Source organism: Ischnura elegans, chromosome 6, assembly GCF_921293095.1.
Source record: "Ischnura elegans chromosome 6, ioIscEleg1.1, whole genome shotgun sequence".
In the NCBI taxonomy this organism is placed as follows: Eukaryota; Metazoa; Arthropoda; class Insecta; order Odonata; family Coenagrionidae; genus Ischnura; species Ischnura elegans.
In genome coordinates, this window is record NC_060251.1 from 51,386,347 (window position 1) to 51,406,608 (window position 20,262).

Below are 20,262 nucleotides of genomic sequence, written 5' to 3' on the forward strand. Positions count from 1 at the left end.
ATTGTATCCGTAAAAATCGATGATCATACATCCTCTGTATCAACAAATGTGAAAACTTATGTTTTAATATATCACTAACAATTTCGTATCGTTCGCAGAATACTCCACAATTATTATTATTTTTTTATTTTACACACCGGCATATTCCGGTCTGGCGAGGTACGCAGCTTGGTAGCCATATTGCCGTTGTCCATGGCCGTTGTGTTGTTGTTCATTGTTGTTAGTTGTTGCCGTAGCCATATTGCCGTAGTTGGGAGAATTGAACGTCTATTGAAAAATCTAATATTAAAGAGGAAAAGATGGGTTTACGGAACTAATTTATGTCACAGTACTATTCTGGTAACGCATATACGATAAGGAATAATAAGCTTCATGGTATGAAGAACAGGACTTTATTTAAAATCAAAGTAAGTACACGTACGTGAGTCGTTGTCGTTTGTCATAGGGTAGAAAGCAAATCTGAAATTATCAGCTCCTAATTTTGAGTGTTATTCCCAGTACTTTAATTAATTTTTTTAATTACCTAAATGTATATCTTATGACGGTACTTTTTCAGTCAGAGTCCCAGCTTGAAAAGTGAAGGGAGGCTATTCCAAGGAAAGACGAAGTTTTGGCACTTAAGTACTGAACCAGGTTGTGAGCTGCACTTTCGCCCTGAAGATATCACGTACTTGATCATATATGCATATAATTATTTTAGTTTGTGATTATTAATGACAATATTATCTTTATTGTTTCGGAGTGCATTTTCAAGAACGGCTTGCTTACATCGTTTGCGTGATTGCTCGCCACAACTCTATGACTAACACAGAGATAATTATACGATTAGAAGACCTCTTTGTGGCTTGGAATCACATTTTGGACCATTTTTAATACATTCGCTAAGAAAAGACCGTAGATGTTCAACCATGCGGATGTCATGGAAGGAATCATCGCGAGTGTTGTGATTGTGAATTCGTGTGACATACTTTGTACTTTCTAATCGCAATTTCATGAGTAACGATTATGGAAGGGCGAATGTTTGTCATTAGATGTCATTCACATGATATTTAAACCAAATTTGCGATGATATAGGACTCCTAACTGAATATTTGTATATTTGTGATACAACGATGAAGGATTGTGCCTTGTTTTAGTGCAATGTACCTATGCTGTGTCTACATGAATGATTCATTAAATTTCTCCTCGTTTCCAGAAATCAATTTTTATTCATGTAATTTTCGAATATTATGCAACTGCATGTTATCACGCATCAACGGTATAAAATATGCATAAAAGGTTCGTAGATATGGTATAAAATGTGCATAACATGTACCTAAAGGTGCATACTAATGGTATATATGGGTATAATATGTGCGTATATTTAGCCACATCAATGGTATAAATCGTGCCTAAAAGGAGCATATAAATGGTATAATATGCGCATATATTTTTTAGGCCACATCCATGGTATAAATTGTGCATAATATGTACATAAAAGGTGCATATATATATGGGTATAATATGTGCATATATATAGCCACATCAATGGTATAAATCGTGCATAATATGTACATAAAAGGAGCATATAAATGGTATATATGGGCATAATATGCGCATATATTTTAGGCCACATCCATGGTATAAATTGTGCATAATATGTACATAAAAGGTGCATATAAATGGCATATATGGGTATAATATGTGCATATATATAGCCACATCAATGGTATAACTTGTGCATATTATGTACATAATATGTGCATATAAATGGTATAATGTCCTCATAAATTGCGATATTATGCGCATAATATGCGGAATATATGCACTGATGGAATGGCATAATGTTTGCATATATACGGAATATATGAGGACATTATACCATTTATTTGCACCTTTTATGTACATAAAAGGTGCATATATTCCGTATATATGCAAATATTATGCCATTCCATCACTGCATATATTCCGCATATTATGCGCATAATACCGCAATTTATGAGGACATTATACCATTTATATGCACATATTATGTACATAATATGCGCGTTTTATACCATTGTGGTGGCATAATATTCGCATAATATTTGAATATTATGTGCATATTATGCCATTCCATCACTGCATATATTCCGCATATTATGCGCATAATACCGCAATTTATGAGGACATTATACCATTTATATGCACATATTATGTACATAATATGCGCGTTTTATACCATTGTGGTGGCATAATATTCGCATAATATTTGAATATTATGTGCATATTATTCACTTTGTGCTGTGTGGGGAGGTGCACAGAGGAAATACAAGAAGAACAAAAAGGCAGAAAAATTATGGATTGAGTAAACCAAGAAGGGTTAAACAAAAAGGGCCAAAGTCTTCGCATAATGAAGATGACAATGGTGTCTGAAACTAACCAATTAATGTTAGAAGACCACTTCATGATGACAAGAAGGAAAGGAAGTTACGCTGCAAAACAGTGATGAGTAAAAAATATCAGTAATTATAAATATTTATTTCCATATCTTTTGATAATCACAACACTGCATAACAAGTAATATTAAATGTCTCCTCGTGATAAGATTTTCCTCACAGCTTTCACAAATGAGTTGGTCTACCGGAAGAAGAAAAATAGTTTGTGATATGATCAATGAAGAGAACTGTTTCAGATTCATACCTCTTATAATTGGATATGCTTAATTAATATGCTATCACCTTACATTATAAAAAGAAACAATACTGCAAGGCTACAAAAATGTTTCAGTCTCTTACCAAATAGCACACTTTTCGTATTGTCACTGAAATTTTAACGCAATAAATGCATATTATATGGAAAATACAAATGAAATTTTAATGGCACAATTACCTCCTTTCATATTAATCATAACATGAAAGTTAGGGCAGGGTAATGGATTAACGAACCATTCAGTGACCATACTATTGGAAAAGTCAAAAGCCAACAGAGAAAAATGAGAAGTACATGCCAATGGCAAACAACTGCACAAAATAACAATCTACAATTGACTAGCACTTAATACTTTTTCCTCATAATAAATCTTGAGAAGGCAAACTTATTGGCAGAAGACAACCTCATTAGGTTCAAAAGGTATGCGTATAGTATCAACCTAGCAGTCGTTACACACTTAATGTCATCCTAATGTCTGCCCACATTCTACATTTAATTTCACTTAGGGATGTTACAATCCCACATTAAGAATCAACGCCTTGTTAGAGTTAAATTACAGCTATTTCAGCTAAAACTTCGATTCATAAATTCCAAGTCGTAGACTAAATTATGATTGTTATCCATAAATAAAACCCTGCACAAAACTCACAAGTTTTGCTCAATAGACCACGTAAAATTTTAACTCTTACATTTATTGTCATGCACATAAAAAGAGCTAAACAAATACAATGGCCTCAAAAAACTACAATTGCTTCTATTTAAAAAAAATTACATTCTGTCATTGGAATACAATCCACTGCAGATTTCCATCCACCCACGAATTCAAGCAGTGCACAATCAACTATAGTTATCCAAACATTTCCATACAACAATTTGAAGGAAGATGAAATACAATTGTTGTAAGGGACAATTTTGAACGTTTACGAAGCATTTACTCTAATCTGAGATTGTGAGCAACTAAGCTAATGATCTTCTCTGGTAGTAGAAAAGTGATAAGTTATTGAAGTTGCTATAAGGAAACCATACTAGTTGACTAACACTCTTAATCATATGAAGGGATTGAATTAATGTTAAAATAAAAATAGCCCTAGACAATGAATATTACATCAATTAAGTACTTACAATAAATTATGTAAATGGTGCCATATTCAAGGCAACATAACCTTCTATAAGTCTTCATATCAAATACCAAAATTTCTAATATTTTTCAAAGAAAAACATAAAATATTTCATAAAAAGCCTTAAATGAAAATTCCTTACCTACCGCCATACCGTAAGTAATTAGCCGTTACAATCCTATACATTGTGATTGTATGTAATTCAACCCTGATAATAAATTTCTGCTAGCATACGCACAGTTTGTAATTAGCTATTATACATGACATAGGTAGCAATTTAGCAGGGTTAGTTATGGTATGTGATATCACTTAACAAAAACAACAATAAGGAGTCTAAATCAAAAATGCAGGGTTGTGTGTCCAAAGAACGTATTTAGCACACAATCCATTCATGAACAAATGATGGCAATGACAAAAAATATGCATCTTTGTAGTCCACAAACTTACAATTGATTGACCATGTTCTCCTCCCCGAGTTGAATGTTAATCAATTAAAACATTATAGGGCTTTGAAAGGGATTAATGAAACTTAACAAAAATGCTTGGTAAAAATACTAAGCTTTGCATTACATATCAAAACTGTACAAAAACAAAATAACTATAACATTATAAAGAATGCATTTAATTCATAAGAAATTGGCTAGAGAACTTCTGCCAAAAACCAAATAAATTCAACCTATTTATAAAATCTAGCACTTAAAAAAAATGTCCACTCATCAAAAATAGCATGCCTTTTCAAAGGTTTCAGGATAACATTTTCAGGAAATGCATGATAAAAATAATAAAAGTATTCATACAATTAGCAGCATTTAAACACACAATCTGATTTACACCTTTCACGGAGTACATTTTCAGCATCAAATACTAAAAAAATTAACATGATTTTAGGGAAACTAAGCCCATTCTATGATGTCCTAGAATCTATATGATAAATTCTGCATATCATCACATAAGTTGACAAAGTAATCAATATATCAATTGAGAGGCCAGATATAAAATTTATGTTTAAGGGTAATCATTTGACTTAGATAGAACATAAACATAAACAATAACAACTCAATGCCATTAAAATTAGCCATTATATAATTAACTACTTAAACCATTAGCAGTTTCTCTCCAATTTCCTACTTCATCCATAACAGCCTCCATCAATGGATTGCTTCCTAGGCGAGAAATTTCTTCACGGGCTTCAGAATCCAACTGTTCCAAAAGTTGTCGAGTATAAGCAAAAGAACCATAACGATCCATCAGGGATACGCAGTACTTTTTCACTTCAATATCTCGAGTTCGCTGACGAAGAATATCTTAAGTTAACAATGTTAAGGAAACATCTTCAGAAGCAGTAAATTTTTATACGGCAATAGAAACATAAAAGTCAGTATATAAATTGTAAAGCTGGTGTTTTGAAAAATTTTCAATACATTATCCCTAGTGTGAGATTCTAATACCCATACATCAATGGCAGTGTTCATAGGAAAAATTTGCATGGAACTACAGATTTTTTAGGAAAAGCAGTTTGTGGTTAGTTCCTCCTTGGATTAATAGATGGCAGTATACACTACTTTTTTTTATAAATGTCCCAAAGCCAATAAGCTTATCTTTCAATAAGAGCTTAATTTAATTTTTTTCTACTTACCAGACTTTACAAGATAAAATTCCATGCAAGTATAATTAAATAGCGATGCAGTATTTCCAACAGATGCAGATTTCCAGGCGATGAGTGATTTAATAGAGAAACTTAATACCTTGAGAGAATACATTACGGCAGAAAACTATTTTTTGTAGCATTTAATAAATAATATCAGTTATTCGGGTGGCAATTTTTTGAATTCAATAATGCCGGAGCAACAATATGTTCTGATGCCACAAGCCCCATTTGGATGGGTTGCATTTACTTTTGTCATTGATGGGATGACAGCGACAATGACAAGGGTGTGAAAAATATTTATACAGTAAACTCTCGATTATACGAAGCAGGATATTACTAAATTTTCAATAATATGAAGTGAAATTGTGGTCCCGGCCAAAAGCCTGTGGTAAATACATGGCCCTATTTGATAATACGAAATAATTTGAAATTACGAACATCAGGCTCGGTCCCTAGGAGCAAATGGCATTTGTTTGTACAAACTCAAAATTTGTCAACAAAACTAGTTATTCCGGCAAAAGCAGCAAAAAATCAGTGCTTCTGACTGTGGTGCATCGAAGTGTGAATTCGTAAGTGAAAGTGCAACTTTGATGGGAAAGGGTTTGCCTTAAAACTTTAAGTAAAAATCAAGGAGAAGTAGGAGTCCAGTAAAAATATTGGGGCTGACACAAAATTCCTTATCTATGTGCATACTTGTATACATCATGTTGAAAATACTACGTAGTTGAACATGTGAGGAAGATCGCATGGGGTATTTCTTATACTCCAACTTAAACCCTACATAATTGAATCACACCAAGAAAATTCTGCAAGCCCATAAAAAATGCTCAAATATCAACATTCTTGCCCGTAAATACGCGACCTCATGACACCACTTTTCAAATCAACAGTTGAGAATATGAGGAAGGAAGAGAATTGAGTCACTCAATGATAGATAAAATATTTTTCATTTTAAAGTTACATTTTAGGGACAAGGTTAAATTTCGAAAGGAGGAAAGGTCGGGAAAATACTGCAGTTGTCAACGACCAGGTGGGGAGATGTAGTAAGGATATAACTGATGATATAATAATTGACACACGAGCCAATATTGAGTGCGAATTGGCTCCAATTGCCAATTTGAACAGGGTTTTGAGGATTCTGTGCATTAAGTTTTAGCGTAATTACCCTCCTATACATATATCCATGAGGGGGTCGGTGTCTGGCTCTCTCTCATCCTGGACGCGCTGAATCGTAAGGTTTGGGCCTGAAATATATTCATGGGAGAATGTGCGAAGGGCTTCAGTTGGTGCCTAGCAAGTGTCGAATTGTAAGCCGCAAACAGTGGAGTAGAAGCAGTAGCCGGGAGTAGACATACATGACAGCAGTGAAGACGAAGATGAAAGTGAGGAGGAGTATCTTAAATATTGGGCTCTATTTACCCCCAATTTATTTTACAGGCTACTTGTAATGAAGAGGCACTTCCAACTACTACCATGAACTTTCTTGAAGCACTCCTACCCGTTCCCCATTCCGAGAGATCTTCCTTTCCAAAACCTTTGTTTACTCTCTCATAAAGCCTTTTGTTGATCTTCCTGACACCCAACTAATGCATCCCAAACCCCTCCACTAGCATTTTTCCCCTTCCCTAGCATTTGCCGGTGATGACCTTGAGTGCACTGTAAAAAAAACATGGCCCCCAAACGTAGTCTCAGGCAAGGCTGAAGGCCCTTTACCCACCCCTCTTCCTCCCACTCAGTGCACCTGCCTCCATGCCCCCACTTCCTCAACCAGGCAGCACCCATCCCACTCTTATTTACCCCACCCCTTTGGAATGCTCTCTGACTGTGGAGAAGTGCATGGTTCATCTCTACCAGCAACGGGGGTAAGTTTCTAACTGGAGAGATGCTGGAGAAGTATTTTTCATTATCGGGGAAATGAAGAGGTAAACTTTGTACATCTTTTTAGTATCTCCTTGCTCCCCTGGGACTTGTTGCATTAACATGTCCTCCCACTCCGTTTACGCAAAGAAACGGCTAGGCTACCAGCCTCACCAATTCCATAATTGACCCTAATCATTTTAGCCCAAGTTAGGAAGCACGAGTCGCTTGTTGGGGAAAACTAAACGAAACACCAACTTTATGTTCATGGGATTAAAAAAATTAGCAATCTGGTTAATATTTGAAAAGATTGAACTAAAACCTGATGTCAATCTTAAACTATGAGCTTATTTTTTGGTTTTGTTAACCTCCTATTAACATGATCAACAATATTAAATGATGCCAGAAATACGTGGTTTTATGGGCTCATTATTTTCTAAATAAAGTGGAACTTGGTTATAACGGCATCGGCTGTAACGTCAACTCGGGTTTAACATCACATTTTATACAGACCAGCCAAAATTGAACATTTTATGTACTACGAAAACCCGTTGATATTGTCAACAAATATTGCAACGCTCGGGTATAGTGTCAAAAATTTTGCGATTATTAGGTTGCAAAAGTGGTAGTGTAATTGTATTATGTCCCAAAGTTCATAGAAACCATGTGTAGAAACATCAAAAGCAAAAACAGGTCACAAGCTGGATGTTGAGCTGGTGACGGGATGCAACTCTTTTTGTTTAATTGGTGTCTGGAGGGAGCGGGGGCTGTCCCGCATACCTGGGTCTTATCCCTTCCCACCCCTACATTCTACAAGGTCACTGACACAGGGACACTTTATTTTTTTTTTAATTTCACACTCCACCGAAAACAGCACTAATCGGCCTTTACATCGGGGATGATAACACTTAACATTCACTCACTATTCACTCAGATTTAAGGCTGCTTTTTTTATAACGTCACTCGGATATATCAGTAAAAATCTTCTGGTCCCTTTGATGACGTTATCACCAAGTTCCACTGTATTGTGTAGATTTAAAATTTTGCAATGTTAGTTTACTTTCGTGAACTCTTGAAAATTATACCTCAATACGCTGCCCTTCTTTAATTTTCAGGTTTCATTCTTCACCGTATTTTAAATGATGCTATGCAACGCTGATATAGAAAAAAGATTTTTTTAGTTTTAGCGCTAGAAGTAGGTGTGCCATAAACGTAAATATGTATATATTAGCACTGAAAGGAAAAGGAAAAACTAAAAAATGATAGCATTAATTAAATTCTTCTTGGGTGTCTGTCCAGGTAAGGTGCACAATCTACCCCTCTGCCAACGATTCAATGGAAGACTTTTCATCGTCATCAATGCCGTTGATACCTACCGGGTGTAAGGTGCTGGTTTTATAATATTGTGTATCTTCTTCTCTGCAGACTTTCAATAGAAATTACTAATTTGCTTTGTCCTTTCCAAGCTACTATTTATTTTATGATAATGGCACGACTAATTTTAATGCTAACATAAATAAAATCTTTTCTCTATATTAATGATACCTAGCATAGTTTTCATTAAGATGGAGAAAGAAACACGAAAAGTACATGTGGTTAAGGTACACGCTTTGGGGTATCACTTTTGAGAATTCACGCAAGTGAAACAATACTTCACCTAAATATCTTAAACGTGAGAAAAGATACAACGTGTGTTGTAGGAAAAACATGAACATGGATAATAACGTTTCTCTCTATATTTCCCCCATATTGGAAGATGATTCTCCAGCTTTTCTCCAGCATGAACTTTACTCCAGTCGGCATAAAAGAATAGAGATTTATTATATTAACGTGGCACCTCACTCCTGGCATCAATGGCCTTGATGACGAATAAAAAGTATTCCATTTAAACGTCCGCAAAGATGATGGAGCACAGCAGCCAGATGGAGTGCCGAAAAAGAATTTACTTCAAATATTCACCTATAGAAAATCATATCCTATGTAATTTATGATTGTAACTGAATCATAATGGAAATAACTAATTAAAAGGATCATACTTCCACCTGACAATATGGAAGGGACAACAAATATTATCCTACTAAGGTTATTTTGGTAACGGGCTAAGACCCTTGTTTTTCTTTTTTTCTTGTCACTTCAGAGCAATAGAGGGCGTCACAAATAGTAGTTAGGCGGGCTGGCGTAAAAATTTTGTAGGCGTTGGAAAAAAATATCAGTCTTATGCATAGATAATAGTTGCTATTCACTACTGACCACAAAGTTCTTAGATTAAATTCTTAAACAAAAATTTTCAAGATGCTATTTGATTACGTTTTCTAAAATGGACGGGAATTTCTTTCCTAAGAAACTAAGATCGTTGATATTTAACAATAAAGAAAGGGAAGTTTAGGGTCGTGTGATTTTTAACGATCTTTCACAGCCTTAAATCAATAAGAAAGAGCATATTCAAAAATTGTATCTTAAATAGCCACTGCAAACATTAAACAAGCCCACTAAAGAAAGAAAAAGGGTGGTGGGAACAAAAGCAAACATTTTTTCGCGACTTATTAAAAAGGTTTGAAATTACGAAACACGATACTACGAAGTGCCTATTTTCGGTCCCGCTGACTTCACATAACCGAGAGTTTACTGTATTGTACTTTGCCCAATGGCAAAAAAGCAGTTTTCCAACACTTCTTACTCATCTTAAGTAGTATCATAGGCTTTTGAAGTCTTCAAATGAAGTTCAATAAGGTCCCAAAACTTTATGATAAATGCTCAAGGCATTAAATATTGCCACTACCACAGTACAAAGTGAAAGTAAACTAAGCTTACGCTAGCTAGTTGAGTGTGCTAGATAGGAATACTAATGCCACTAAATGAGGATGATAGAGACCGTTTGTTCCAGAAGAAGATATGAATTACAACTTTTTAACTGCTATTGCTGGATGAGCACAAAGTCTAGGGTCTAGAATTTTAAAAGTAATTATTATGCCTCAGTTCTTGTTATGCTGTTGTTTCCAATATATGTGCAAGTACTCCACTGAAAGGGTTGGGCAGCAAATAAATATTCCATTTGAGATTACAAACAAGATTTTCCAATGGTGGACAAGTACCAATTTTAGACAAACCTAACAGCAAAAATATAACACAACTGGTTACTTCAAGTGAGATGTGGTAAAACCATTTCATCATGAATGAAATATCCTTTGCATGCTCAACTTAAAATTATAATAACCAATGAAATGCAACTCAAGGGTATACATTAATATTCTTAAAAGGCGCTTAAATAGCAACAATCTAGCTTAAAAGAGTAGAAGTAAAGGATACTCATTACTTTATTGTCATCTGGTTGACTGCGAATGGCATGAATTATTGGAAAACTAAACTTGCCTTCAGTTAAATCTTCACAAAAGCTTTTGTTATCCTGATACTGAGAAAATAAATCCAATGATTAGCAATCATACTCAATAATCATTTGATTAGGTACTGGATTTTAAACATACATTCACATGACTACATTTGAGAAAAGACACAAAAGTAAGAAAGGTCTAAGTGCTCGAGTACCCATCAACGGCTGCCCTTAACCATTTAATCAATCAAGAAAATTCTGCTGAGGATGAATATAGAGATAAAATAACCATTAGAGGTAAAAGGAATACATGTTATGCACTTCTCTAGCAGCTATATTTTGTATGCTTCTTTGAGTTTTAACCCGTCAGCTGAGGTAACAAGATCACAAGTCTTCCACTATGAGCAGGAAAATTTGCCTGGGAAAGACAGTACCTTTTTCCTGCCAGAAGGGGCAGAGGAGATAAAATACCCTCGCAATGCCCTCCCATCCCTTTTCTTGAGGGACCATGAGGAGGATTACATCCACTATGGGAAGGCTTAGAGGAATTTCGGATAATTTGGTGAAATCATTTAATCGCCTAAAACCAACAAAAAAAGATCTAATGTGAAGTTTGCCCATAGCTATCTGTTCAATTCAGAATCTAACACCAAAGACACCAGTTGACATTTACCCACATTGAATCAAACTTTTTTATGCATCTAACTCTTCATATCCAGTGACCAAATTCCATTGAGAGGATAATGACATCTCAACAGAATAGAATGCAATCATTTACAAGCATGGGAAGGTCTAGTTTGGGTGAGAAGGGAGGGTAGCCCATTGTCGCATTTATAAAAGAAAGAGCTAGGGCCATAAATATAACAAAGGCCTGGGAAAGTAAGAAAGAAAAGATGGTCAAACTTTCTTCAACATTTTTTCCAATCACTGACACACTTGTACACGAAAGTTTCCCACAGCTGAAGGGTTATGAGGTTGTAAATAGCATTATACAACAACATTTATAAAATGTTAAATATGTAGTCATTTACGATTAGATAGTAAAAACATTTAAGTTTTAAGGGTGCGTGTATTGAAAAAAATTAAATAAAATAAAAACACTAATTCCAAATTACTACTTACTTGACTCACCTCTTGCATAGCTAGATTGCATAAATCATCCCTGACTTGAAAATATAGTCCAAGAATACTGGCCAACTTAGTGTAATCATCCTTATTATCGCTAAATAACTGCATAAGTCTGATTGCAAGCATGAACAGCCCCCCAGTCTCTGAAAAGGTAATACTTCACTTTAAGGTACACAAACAATAAGTGATTGGAAATGAGAAAATGAAAAAGAGAAAATTTATGGGCAAAATTGTCTTTCTAAGACTGCAATGAAAATAGCTAGGAAATTTTATGGCTCCAAATAAAGTTAAGACTTCATTTTATTTTTATTTCTATTTGAACACTTTTCATCGTATTAGTTACAATCTGTTTTTTTGTCTTCTACTAATGGAACACAATGCAAATCCACTAACACTATGGGTGTATTCGGCCACCTCGAAGCATTCACTTTATTTTCTGATCTGATTAGCAGTGTTTCACGATGTGACTGAAACACTAAGACTGGATCAATATATTACTTAAGTAAATGGTTCAATAAGACAAGAGATATTTGAAAACATATTTTAAAATGTTTATGTTGTAGGGAATGCAATTTTAGACTATACAGACAAGTTTTCTAATTTCTAACTTCTCTTATAAAATATAATAACTTATTTTGGCTGCTTATTTAAGCACTGGCACAAAGAATTTACTCAAGGAAGGCCTATATAATTTGGTTATAGTCTGATTTGGTACAATGCGGTTAGGCTTCACTCACTAGTCCAAACATTTTCAGGGTAAAAATCAAATAAGACCAAGTATATGGCATTGGTACTTCAGTTTTTTTTAACTTTATGGAGTCACTCACCATTATGCATCAAGGAAAATACCTTTTATTGTTTGAAAAAATCATAACAAGCATTACACTCATTGAAAAACTCCAATCAGTGAGCCATCAAGCAGTGGACAAAGAAAGAAAACATCGCTAAGAGCAGCATTGAGGATATGATGCAACCCTAAAAAAAATAATAGAGGCACATACCAAATGGATGGAAAGTTTATATTGACTGACAATAGAATGAAAACAGTGTTGTGACTATTGTATCACCCGATATCAGTGTCAACCCTTTGCTGCATATTAATGGTTTTCATTAAAGGCAAATAGAAAGATATCAGTTACCATGCCAAATTAGATCAAGACTCACAACGAGTGAGTGAGTGACTCACAACGGGAGAAGCGGACATAGATGATGCAAATTTTTACAAATATCACGAATAAATCCTAGGTAAGAAATAGAACTTAAGCCCTCTCTTGTTCTGATTTGAACCAGTATGGCCAAATGCTTAGAAATTGCATGAATTTAGCAAAGTGAAGCAAGTGGATCTTATTGAATCTCATTGCCATTTGGCCTATTACTATACCGAGACCTATGGTATTATGGCTGAGCAGTGGCGTAACTAGGAATATCCTTGGGGGGGGGGGGGGTAATGAGATGGCCTGGAGTAGGAACCCTCCCAGGCAAAGGGAGGTCCAGGAAAAAGACTTGCTTGGAAATACATTTTGCATCATTTTGAATCCAAAAATTTAACTTTAAGCAGATGCAATTATTAAATGTCAAACTAGACAATAATTTCAAGTATCATTTTAATTTCTCCAAGGCTTTCAGGGTTCCCAATCCAACTACATTATAAAATTCACGGTTTTTTCCAGGTTTTCACGGTCTAAATGTCATCAAATTCACAGTTTTTAGATAAGGCATTTTAGGCAGAAATATTGATCAAATAACAATCATCGGCCGCACGTTAACAAAAAATGTAACAAACGCGACAGATGCCTTGATGCAAACACAGCAATGACAGTGCTATCTCTCATGACGTCACCTATCATTAGCAAAATTCATGTCCGGCTAAATGGATGTGAGTGGGAAAACGGAGAGAGCAGGGTGGCAGGGAAGTGAAGAAGAGCCTGATTTTTTGCCAGGATTAACGTCTTCCAATCGCAGGCTTAAGGTCAATGTGCTGTCATGGCACACATGGACCAATTAATAGTTGCGCTTTCGAATACACATGTGCAGATAAATGCGTGGACATTGCCTGCACGTGAATGACCTTGAAACATGATTGAAATATCGTTTTTTTTTCTTCTAACCCATCTATCGTTGTTCTACAATATTTGAGAGATTTTTAAGGTTTTATGACAAAAAAGTTTGGGAACCCCTGATCTAATGCTTTCCTGGGCCCATGAGGCTACGAACCCGGCCTCACTCACTGATGCAACGACCAACGGGTATCACCGTTATCGTCAAGATGCCTGATGGTGGAGTCTATAGCCTGGCGGCCTGAGGCAAGTCACTCAGTGCTGTCGTGGAGGCCAATTATCTTTTCCATACAGTCCACTCTTTTTTAGTTTTAAATATGAATCATCCGGCAATTCTGTAGCTCTCTCGCATTCCGGCCAATTGCAGACGGAATGAGAGACAGGAGGTCATGTCTGAAGAACAACCTTGATTCTCGTCATGTCACCTAAAGTTCTCAAATGTAACATGATTTTTATCCTTAAGAATGAATCAAGCGTTCGTGAAGCATGAAAAGAAAAAATTCTGACCCCAATACTAAAAATACACCCCTTACCAATTAAAAAGATGAAATATATGCTTGTATGATAAGTTTTAACCTAAATATTGCTATCATTAGTAAAAATGTCTGGATCAAAATAATAGCATTCTAACATTGACTACATAATGGTAGTGGATTTGCTGAGTTCTCCAGTTTTGGAACACCTCATAATAAACAATTGTGAAGAGAAAAATGTTTTTTGATAAATGACGTAACAAACTAATAAAACCTTTTCTGCTATGGATAATTATGTAATATGAGGAAGAATATGCTTAGATAAAAACTTAATACACCACTTCCTGTGATTTTATTCGTGACATCCTCATTGCAAAGAGGCAGTAGGCAGGGATGGCAAGACATTCAATTCTAATGGAAAGAACAGGACAAGAAAATGATATGAGAGAAGGAGAGAAACTTTAAACCTTACTCATTATAGTCATCTGGCGATACTCTTCTTCTGATGGGCAAGTGAAATTATCTCTCCAATAAATTTCAATTCCTTGTCCACGATGAAGCTCAAGAAGCTGCTCAGTGTAAACTTTGGTGGCCTAGAGAGACAATAGTTTGATCCAATAGTAGTAATTGTTATCAGAGAAAACACAGCATTATTATCCAATCTTATAATTCCAACCAGTTACTAAATAAAACTAGAACTGGAACTGAACTTAATGGCCTGAAACTAGCGGACAAAGGAGCAAACTTACCAGTATAATGTTAAGAACATAAAAATACCACTCATTCTCACCTGTGATAACTGAAATCTGTACTGATATGCAATGTAAATAGGACATGATGGCAAACACCAACATTTACTCATGGCATTATTGATTGGAATTTAGAAGAGTAGTTTCCCATGAGTACGGGATATGAACTACTGAGGCTAAGTTCGGTAAGAGGTAGACAACCTTTCATAGATTCATGGAGTATATGCCACCAAATATTCTCTAGCCAATAAAGCTTCACATTTAATCCTACGAAAACTGAAAATTTTACTGAGAGAAATCAAAATTATGAAAACACATTGAAAGGGCAGTAATTCACAATAAGGACAAAAAAATCCTAAGCACAACTAGAATATCTAGTATTTACCTAACAGACATTGCATTAGGCTTTAATGGGGTTTTCATTGAGTTAACTAATTTCCATAATAAAACTTACGCCTTTTCCAGGTTTTTTGCCATGATATATTTAATTATGTACTTCAACCCACATTTACTTATATATCAACAGAAAGTCTTGCAAGTAGTTGAATTGCTGGCTGCAAGAAAAACTTCTTGGTGTGCCAAATGTAACACTCCTGTACTCTTGAATACAGGAGCTGGGGCAAATGGGAAGGGAGAGTATGACAGACTGATTTTTTGGAGAATATGAAATCTACTATAACAGCTCTTGTGCAGTTTCAATTTATTCATTACAACCTCATGTTCTTATAAGATTTCAATGGCATAAAGGGCTGACTGTAAACATTTCCAAACCATGAGAAGCTCCTTCTCATAACTCTCTGACTGATTCACTCGCTATGGCATAAAACTCACTGCAAAAACACTCAAAATTTTAAGATTCAAACCAAATTTTTGCAGGAAATCTCAATGAGTGACCACCACTCTTGTAGGGTTATTCAGCCTGACATACACTGAAGATAAAATAACTATTAATATAGATAATAATAAAGATAGAATATATAATATAATAAAGAATATAATAAAGATAATAAACTATTTCAACTACTTCCACAAAAGGAGCAGAGTTAAATACCGGCAGGATTATGACCAATGAGAAGTCATTTACGATCACTTTTCTAAAATCAGAAGTTTACCTATGGGTTCTGCTGTGGCATCAACACTGAAAAAATGCTTATACCATAGCACTGCCATCACCTCAGCTGAAAAAATGGGATGCATCTCCCAAAATATACTCAATGCTGCAATACCTACTGAATACATATTTCATTTAAGTTTTGCACTTCTAAATCCTTGGAACTTAAATTTTAATCATTAGTAACTAATTTATACTGTAGAGGACATCAGCAGTAAAGACACAATATCTAAAACTATGACCAGTCATTGGAGAAATGGAAATTTCACTCTTAGCGCTTATGTCCATACTCAAGCTAACGGCTATGTCATCCAGGACCAATGAAAAATTGTTTTCCATTGCAAAATAATGATATTCTATGAGATTACACCACTGGAACTCGGTAGTCGATATTTGTAGCAAACCTGAGGCTTAGGAGGTTCACGAGATAGGCTGATGCCCTCACGGGCGCAGCTAAGAATTAAGGCTAGGGGGGGTGCGAAAAATCCACAGAGAAAAAATCATTCACCTATCCCGGTCAAGGCGAATGATTTTTTCTCTGTGGATTTTTCGCACAATTGTGCATTGCGGGTGACTCCCGTTAAAGTTATCACCGTGGCTAGTCCCGGTATACTTAAATTCGCTAGGGGGGGTTTTAGGCACAAGTAATACTTACAGGTGTGGGGGTATTGCATACCCACCAGGGTAAGCAGGAGTTTCGGGGGCCCTCCTCCAGAAAATTCTTAAGAATAATGGTTCAAAATGGTGAGTTTTACGGTTTTCTGAGGGGTTTTGAGTAATCCTAACACTATCCTATAAGTACTACTAATCCAAATAAGTAAAATGGATTGAACTTAAAAATTTCTCTGAGCTCTGGGGGGGGGGGCTTTATCCCCCAAAATCCTCCCCTTGCTGCACCGCTGGATGCCCTCACCCTTTCCACCATGGGTCACATAGTGTCCGTAAAAAAAAAAACTCAAGACACCCACATTTAAGAAGCTATAAAGTCCAAATGAGGCAACTAAATTAAATGCAAAAAAGTTCAAGATAGAGTATTTATTGAATATTAGGGTATTAGGTCTACGACCTAGACAGGTAAATGTAAAATGAGTTGCCCCAAAAGCTGTAATGGGTTACACTGATCCGTTTTACACCGACCCAGGTTTGCTGCAATGGTTTGCTACGAGGAATGAGGACTACAGGGACCAAACATAGCCTCTTAACTGGCAAGCCTAGGTACTAACTCACTCACTCACACACACGCACAAGTAGACAACAAAACACACACGCTAAAACTGCCAGGAGAAAAACCTCAAGAAGAGTGGGTCAAGATGTATAACAAGAAAGCAAATAGTGCTATTTCGGCCTTCAAGAGACCCTCTTCAATGGGGAAAAGATATCTTCACGACAACACAAGGCTGAAGTTGAATCGTTGAAAAGAATGTGGGGGCGAAAGAGGGGGCAGAGTGGGGGAAACCCATTGCTGGGCTGTAAGGTTAGGAGTCAACCAGGGAAGGGGGGGATCCAGGACAGGGACAAGGGGGGGGCTAACTGGGGGTTAAAATTCCAGCAGAAGTGGGGGTCTGTAAAAAATTACCATTCTATCTAGTGAATATTGGATACCCAAAGGGGGACTGCTATAGCCTCCTAAATGCACCCCGCCCCCCCTTGTAGTTCCGCCACTGGAGTGGGGGTTAGAGACCATTAACGAAATGGAATTGGATGAGGAGGGGTGGGGTTCAAGGGTGAATGGGGGTGGTGTGTTGAAAAATCTATTGACCATTGGAAAAGAAACAGTGGGCTGTGGAACAGCTATTTCAAAAGAGAGAAAAGGCATGAATTAGGGACAGACCCCACATCACTGTTTAGTAACTTCCCTTTCTTTTTAACAATAAAAGTGCTCTCATATGCATCCAGAAGATTGTTAAGAGCATGTTTCAACAGTTTTCTTGTGTCATTTTGTGACCTGTGTCAGCCAAGTGTTGGGCCATGCTCGGCTTCTCGGGTTTATTTGTATATTGTTTTTGTAATATGAGTAATGTTCCTTGTACCTTGTGAGTATGTTGCGTCGTGTTTGACCAATGAAGGAAGCATGGTGGGTGTTAAATTCTATTTGATATATGTCTGAATTATCGTGTGGTGGAATTTTATCTTTTGTGTTTCCCAGTGCATAGTTGTTTTAGTTTGTTATTGTTAGTGTAAGCAATTTTTGTGTTCTTGGAGTTGAAGATTTTGTCCAAGCCTTTAGTTGAGTTCGGGCAAAAAGAAAGTTTAACCTATTTTTTTAGGATCGTGCTTTTTCGTGAATGAATGTGATCCCAACTCAAGAAATAGGTCATTTCGACTTGCAAAATTTCCTTGCAGATTTTAAGACTAACATTCCTTGAATAAATTGTTTCCGAGCATTTTTATGCTTTTTGCTCTGAATATAAGTTAGAATGTTTAGTTTGTAATGGAATGTATGGCTTTTGTTTAATAGGAAGGGAGATGCAATGTATGATCATGCACTGCTAACTATGGCTTGTATCTACATGCTTAAGCAATCATCTCAGAACCAGCAGTTGTACATTGACAGCCGACTTTTTTACATGCCAGTCAGCACTCAATCAATTATTCAGTCTTTAGCAAAAGTGATGATGTTACAGTTAACTTACAGAAGAATGAAAATTTCAGCGCCTAATAACAAGTCCCTAAATTTTGACTGTATGCATGTGGAGGACTATGTTTGTGACCACCTTACCAATACATGTCAAAGGTACTTGAAAACAATTCAATATGCTACCCTAAAACATAGGACTAATACATTAAAACCCTATTATACACATTTCAATTAAGGAAATGTAGGTACTATCATATCTGAAGGTGATGAATTACGTAAATGGGAAGATGATGAAACAAAAAAATCCAATGGAGAGAACTACTACATTTGAAGGATGATGACGAAATATTATGATAATTTTTTATCACCGTTTCCCATGAAGTGCCTCAGTAACAGTGTCATCAAGTAGCCTCAGTTTAATAAAAACTACTTTAGCTTAGATTACAAAGGGAAACTACACTAAGAGCTAAAAACAATGGCGGTTACCCTGAAGTCAAAGAGCAAATTCACAAGATAGAAGGAATAATGATAAAAATTTCTTACATCAGGATGGTTTAGCGTCAGGACCTTCTCCAAAGCGATAAATAAAACATAATTCGCCGCATTAATTGTGCTTGCTACTCCATATATTGAGTGAGCGACAGGGACTCCTCGCCGCAATACTGCATTATCTTGGATATCGTCGATCCTAAAGAAAATATGTTGGAGATAATTATAGCATTCGAGGCCTTAAAATAATAGGTCTTTAACGATACTTACAGCAGACTGGCGTTGTGAAGCATTTGAACTATTTCCGGCACAATCACCATCTTATCTTCAGGTATTTTCAACCAGTAATTAAATGCATGAGCAAGTTTGGTCCTAAAATTTTTCCCAGGAACACTAAGGATGTATGCGAACGGCTGAAGCAATTTCTATCGGGGAGAAGTTTTTAAATAAATATAAAATAACATGACATTAACGAATAGGGTTGATAACACAGAAGTCTTATCGCTACCCTACCTCATCCTGACTTCGATCTCCGCTTGCACTGTAAGGAATTGCGCTATCTGATGAATTGTTATTCATTTCGCTAACATATGATATTAATCCAAGAGTTACAAGAAATTTAAGTTGATTCCGGTTTCCTATTGAGAGGGACAATACGCCATATTTACAACTGCAGTGCCTTATATGGCCGAAAAGGGAACTTGCGCATTTCAGTTGTTGCGCGGAAAGTTCAAAGCATGCGCCGTTTGCGCCGCGTGAAATAATAGTTCATAGGGGACAATGAGAGGATTAAAGGTTATAAGATTCATTCAAATGAATAAAAATAATAATTTAATTTCTCCAAAATTATTTACAAAAATAAATGTGGCAGTAAATTGTAGTCAAATAAAAAATGTATGCCGCGTTTTAAATGGTGCAATTATGTTCAATTGAGGCTGGGAATATTGGTGGAAAATGGTTCCTCTCGAATTTCGCAAATGTTAGGAATTTATTTGGTAAAAAGCTATTAATTGAATGATGCTTCAAGCAAACGGCGAATGAATCGAGATAATTTTG

At 36.0% G+C, this 20,262-nt stretch overlaps 1 protein-coding gene across 2 annotated transcripts; it reads right to left on the reverse strand.

Annotated features, from left to right (window-relative positions):
• Nucleotides 1–2,484: 2,484 nt before the first annotated feature.
• LOC124160660 (geranylgeranyl pyrophosphate synthase) lies at nt 2,485–19,896 on the reverse strand. 2 transcript variants are annotated; one of them, XM_046536580.1, is made up of 7 exons: nt 19,720–19,896; nt 19,477–19,631; nt 19,261–19,405; nt 14,752–14,872; nt 11,744–11,892; nt 10,600–10,702; nt 2,485–5,092 (listed from the first exon to the last, which is right to left on the reverse strand). In XM_046536580.1, the coding sequence occupies exons 1-7, from the start codon at nt 19,783–19,785 to the stop codon at nt 4,875–4,877; spliced, it is 957 nt and encodes a 318-aa protein (XP_046392536.1). In that variant the 5' UTR covers nt 19,786–19,896; the 3' UTR covers nt 2,485–4,874. The 2 variants fall into 2 exon arrangements, with proteins under 2 accessions (XP_046392536.1, XP_046392537.1); XM_046536581.1 differs by having other exon boundaries at nt 11,753–11,892; nt 19,720–19,895.
• Between the last annotated feature and the right edge of the window lie 366 nt (nt 19,897–20,262).